Genomic DNA, 5876 nt, shown 5'->3' with positions numbered 1-5876 from the left:
AATCTTGACACACGACTAATTATTGGTCAAAGTATGGAAAATAACACTAAGTGTTGCAAAAAATAAAGTTGGCTAATTTTTTTTTTTTGTACTATTTATATAACGCAGTATTTTACTGCGTTATATAACGCTGATGCTTTAGTTTCCTTACTCTCGAGCCACCCATGACTCCAATCAACTCGAATATATTTACAGGCTTCTTTTTTATCGAAAAACAACTCATACAAACTGCTTCAATAACGTCCCTGCTTATACTCGAATAACAACACTGTGATAAAATATTTGCTATTGTAAAGAATAGGGAGGGATGACATGAAGCTCTATCACATTTCTCTCTTATATACACCTTAATGGTAGGAATTTTAGAAACTAATCCTTTTCCTATAGGAGTGCGTGGAAATTTTAAAACAATTTTTCTTTTCCTATATATTTAAGGAATGCACGGAATTCAAAATTTTTCCCCTTTTTCTGTATGTTTGAGAATTGCGTGAAAATTTAGAAACTATTTTTTGCTTGTTCTGTATATTTTAGGAGTCCACACAAATTAAAGTAAATTTTTTCCTTTTACCTCCTCTCACACATTTATTTCCACTAAAATATTTATTACCCTTTTGCTTCTCTTTCTTCAAGTAATGCATAAATTAGTTCATGTTAGGGAATAAACTTAAATTTTAAAATGTATATATAATATAACAATTAAAAAATTTAGGATTACTTAGGGAAGCTGAAATTAGAGGTTAGTACATGCACTTTTTAGGGCAAATGTAAGACAAAAGAAAGAAAAGGTCTTGTAGGTACTCGCAATTTAGAAGACTGTAGTTGAATTTCCTAGTTGCTTGTCCTCCACCCTGTATTTTATAACTTTTCGGATCCTTGGGGTCCAAGTTTAACTTGGGTCTTCCATTAGTCCATCAAACTAATTTAGTTGTTGGGGCCGATATATGCTTTTCTAATTGTTTAAACTTACATGTTATCCCTTTAGACTCAGTCAATAGGAGTCCACGTGGATTGAGGCGAGACTAGAAGTGCCAAGGCATGACCCATGTGCCACATTGCCTACGGTTGAAGGCTTTGACTCAATCAGGCGACGATTGAGCCATAGGTCGGGGGTCGTCCTACAGGATTCTTTTGAGTTACGGGCTGGGCATTACCTCCAGATTAGGTTTGGAGACTAGATATGTACAATTTTTTACCACTATATACCCCTTTCCCACACGGCCACACCAAAAACAATTCATGGAAATTAAAAAAAAATTATTCAGAGGTATAAAATAAATAAAAGAATTAAGACACAAAATCTAAAAGTAAGTGTTGAAACAAAGTGCTACTGGATTAGAAGTTCACTTTGCTTTTCCATTTTATCATAGTAGCCTTGGATGATAAAACGCCAAAAGAAATATTTGTATGCATAGTAGTGTAAAATTTGAACCCAAGTGAAAAGACTCTCAGTTTGTCAAGTTTAGAATTACAGATAATACCACTAAAAATCAGAAATGTCATTAAGACTGAATAATTAAGTGGCTCCAATTTGATCCAAACAACTTAAATATGCATGAGTTAAAAGGAGGTAAAGATACTTATCCGAACCCGGTGTTTTTTTATCTATTGTTACATCAAGGTTTTGGGTATACTGATACTATTTGAAAAAAAAAGGAAATATTTTTCGTTTGATTTAACTATGCATAGATGAAAAAGTGCAAAACGAGAACTCATACAAACAGAGGTTGCAAAATTGCACCAGATTAGTATGGCAGCATAATGCAACTCTGAGAACCCACAAACTCCTCGAAACAAATAACTGAAAGTTGCACTAGACAGTATGTTCACTTTTTCTATGTAAAGACAACATAACAAATTTATATACACAACTTATTACAACAGGAAAAGTAAAGTGCTTTCAATTATCAACTCTGATGAAAGATCAGAGAAAACTTATGTACACAGAAACTGGAAGGAGACTGAGAAGCAGGAGTTCCACGTCCTTCAAGCGAACAAATAAATCTAGAGAGAATTTCGCCTTCCATATGTCCTAGTGACAGCTCCAGAATGACCAGAAATCTGATTGTTGCACTTCGCCTTTAGTGAGTGTACCATCCAACAACTGTCCCTCCAATACGTATAATATACTTCAGGGATATGTGAAATTTTCCAAGAATCAACACCTAGTTTGTCTGGACGCAATGTCATGATAAATTCATCAGGCATGTCAAAGAATTCAAGAACCTTCAGATTAAGGAGGCACTCGATTCCCGTTGGCATGCTTTCCAGCAAAGCACATCTCTGGATAACCAGCTTCTCAAGATTTGGTATTGCACCCTCCCCGATTGTCACCCGTCTTAGTCCTTCCAACTTGTCCAAATTTAACAGCTTAAGCCTTTGAAATTTCCCTTGCTCAAAGTATAGCTCCTCTCCAGTGTATCCCACAAGAAATTCAAGATGGACAAGATTGGGCAAATCTTGGAGATATTTGAGTGGGTCTTCTGTTAAACGAGTCCACCTGAAGTAAATTTTGACCAAGGAATTAAGATCTAGCATCCACTCGGGAAACTTAACAATGCGTCCTGTCAAATACAGGCGCTGAAGAAGAGGTGGAGGAGAAGACATGCAAGAAAGATCAAGAATCTCATGCTCTTCCGCCGATTTAAGATTTAAAGAGAGAAGCTTGCGGAGCCTTTCAATTGATGAGCACACAATCCTCCCATCTTCTTTTCTCAACTTCAGAATACAAAGTCGTCTCAGTTCACTCAACATCCCTACTTCTCTGAGTATGCCACTGCCAGGGGTTGCCTCAATATACACTAGTTTCTGCAAGGCTCTCAAAGCTCCAATTCCTCTGAAAGCCTTAAAACCTGGTGAACAATTGTAAGGAAGATACGAATATGATACATGGCTATAGACTAAAAGGTGACGGAGATTTTCAAGTTTTAAAATCTCCACAGGCAACTCAGTGACATATGTTTGCTTAAGGTCTAATATTTCTAGCTGTTTGAGCCTTTCAATGGATCTTGGAAGTTTTTTCACAATGGTATTCCTCAAGCTTAGATACCTTAAGTGAAACAATTCGAAAACCGTCTCTGGAATCATTTCTAGAGGAGCTCCTCTCAAATCTAAAACTCTGAGCATCCTGGAGCTACCAAGCACTTGACTTATGCAAGACAAGGACTGTGCATCTGCTATACCAAATGTAAGCAAAGAGCGGAGTTTAGTGGCTGACCTTTTCACTTGTAGGTTCCCCAATGTGCCATGGATTGACAGGCGCCGAGGTTTTTCAGGCCACAATACATTCTGCTCATCAGTAGTTGTAGTAAAGTTGTCATCTCTTGATTTTGAAAGAATAAGCTCACGATATAGGTCATGAATCCGGCCCAATTTCAAGCTACCGTCGTCATTGTACTGAACTGGATGGATCAAGCTTCTGTTGATGAGTTCATTCAGATAGCTTTCTGCAACGTCTTCAACTGCCCTCCCCTCTTTTAGTTTCACAAACCCTTCTATTATCCACCGGTAGATCAGTGTATTGCGCTCAATTAGATGATCCTCGGGATAAATGCTCAAATACAAGAAACATGGTTTAAGATAGTAGGGGAGATCATTGAAACTGAGTAACAAAACGATTCTCATACTATCAAATTTGTCATTGCTATCCAGTTCAGGGCCAAGGCTGTGATTAAGCATTCCCCATTCCCTAATATTAGTCCTGTTCTTTGTAGCCAAAACCCCACCAACAGCCACAATAGCCAGCGGCAATCCACCACATTTCTTTAAGATGTTCCTAGAAATGTTCTCCAAGTTTGAAGGGCATGAATTACCTTGAAATGCCTTTTGACAGAAAAGAATCCAAGATTCTTCTGCAGACAATGCCTTCAACTCATAAACATAGCCATTGGTCTCTATGCTAGAAAAGGAAGCTACATTGAAAAGACGTGTTGTGAGGATAACACGACTTCCACTATTTACATCAGGCAAAGCATATCTGATAGCATCCCAAGCTTGAATGGTCCAGACATCATCAAAAACTAGCAAATACATTCTCGATTGCAGGAATACTTTTGCTATTGCTTTTAGTCTATTACTGTTCATGGTGCTTAGTCCTTCAGGTGCTGGCTGTTTCACTTCCTCGTAGAGCTGATGAATCATGTCTTTCAAAACCTCCTCAACCTTGAAGGACTGTGAAACTGTTATCCAAGCAAGGCTATTGAAGTTTTTCTTGACTGCTGCATCCTCATACACTTTCTTAACCAGGGTGGTCTTTCCTGAACCTCCCATTCCTACCACCGAAACCACTTTAAGTCTGGGATCATCCTCCACGAGCCAACCGATTAGCTGTTGTCTGGGATTTTCAATGCCCACGAGCTCAGCTTCTTCTAGCAATAATGCATCACCTCTACGATCATTTGCAGTATCGTAGGCACGGTTAGAACTTAAACCTTGCTCCGGGACATAAAATTTGTAATGGTACCTCTGATGGCCCTCTGCAATATTGCAGAGTCTTGATCTGATGGCTTTGATTTCAAAGACAAGTTTATGACGGAATTTGATGTTTCTGATTGAGAAAACCAATTTAGCAATCAGACAACAAGATCTACGGAAGTGATGATCATATGAAAAGAGCATGGACTCATCAAGAACATCCTCAATGTCATTGGCGACATCTCTCACTTGCCTAACCCAGACTTTGACCTCTGCATCTCCGTCCTCTAAAGCATCAGCCACACCAAGAAAGGCTATCATTCTCTCCAATTCATCTTTGATATACTGGATATCGTGCTTGACTCCCTGAAGCAGTGTTGCTTCTTCTGCTAATAAGTTTGTGATTTTGTCAAGTACAAAAACGACAACACAGTCTGCCATCTCCACCTGATCTTCGCAAGTGTCTATGCTCATTTGCTTTTGTAATGAAATTAAGAACAGCCCCATCTTCCTGGTAATTCTTTTGAAGAGGCAAGAATCAAAACCGGCAAGAATCAAAACCAAACAAGTCAAGCTAGGAATATTTTATATTGTGGTCCCCTGATTAGGCACTTTGTTAGTCACTGAAGCTGGACTTCTTTATGCATTAGGCAAAGGCACACACGCTTCTCCTTGGAAATTAAGTGGACGTTGACCATACCAGACTAGAAATTTCAGAACAATTACGCCGAAAGTTTTACCAAATACAGCAAAGTTAAATTAAAAGGAACTTCGCTAGAAACTTTCGAAGTTCTCAATTTCTAAACTTACTCAGGCTTTATTCTGCTTGATCTATCCAAAAGGACCGAGAATGATCATGGTTTGACTTGGTGAAACAAAAGGTAAAGTCCCAAGTCAGGTTATAGTGGAGAAATAAGAAAGGTACAAAGTTTAAGAGGAAGACTTACACTTGGTTTGACTGAGACTGCTCTCTTGGTTACTGAAAACTACAACAGGGAGAAGAAATACCAGATAATGATGTTATTCTTCAAGTTTGCCTTTTCTACTTTGTGTTTGAAATCCTATCCTAGGTATGTGGCTCCAAATGTCACCTTGTTTGGTGCTTCTACCAGTTGGTAATCAGATAATGGGTCACAAAGTCAATGCAGATCAACCGATCATGAACATAGAATATTCTCAATTGTTGAGTGGAAAATGACTCATAACCAATTCAATATTTTCTTTTTTCATAATAGCAAGTATAGAAGTTGACACACAAAAATATATGTTTTTTGAAAAAAAGCTCACCGAGTACCATAAGAGAAACTACTTAACAGAAGTGGCATTGCAAATATTGATTGGTACATGTGAATGGTTTGACATCTCATTATTTAGTCAATCAAGTGACCAAAAAACTAGTGTTATCGCACTAGTCCATCATTTCTGTAACGACCCGTTTGGTCATTATAGCTCTTTTGGCACTTTCG

At 38.1% G+C, this 5876-nt stretch overlaps 1 protein-coding gene across 1 annotated transcript; it reads right to left on the bottom strand.

Moving 5' to 3' along the window:
• Nucleotides 1-1659: 1659 nt before the first annotated feature.
• Nucleotides 1660-5650, bottom strand: LOC132644511 (disease resistance protein RPM1-like). Its single transcript, XM_060361101.1, has one exon. It carries the CDS (start codon nucleotides 4915-4917, stop codon nucleotides 2002-2004), a length of 2916 nt encoding a protein of 971 aa, XP_060217084.1. The 5' UTR covers nucleotides 4918-5650; the 3' UTR covers nucleotides 1660-2001.
• Between the last annotated feature and the right edge of the window lie 226 nt (nucleotides 5651-5876).

Source organism: Lycium barbarum, chromosome 6, assembly GCF_019175385.1.
Source record: "Lycium barbarum isolate Lr01 chromosome 6, ASM1917538v2, whole genome shotgun sequence".
NCBI lineage: Eukaryota > Viridiplantae > Streptophyta > Magnoliopsida > Solanales > Solanaceae > Lycium > Lycium barbarum.
Note: the sequence above shows the minus strand (reverse complement) of the source record. Positions and strands in the feature narration are given on the sequence as shown.

Excerpts from the sequence above, each read along its gene's own strand:
- LOC132644511 (XM_060361101.1), bottom strand. The coding sequence starts at position 4,917 with ATGGGGCTGTTCTTAATTTCATTACAAAAGCAAATGAGCATAGACACT.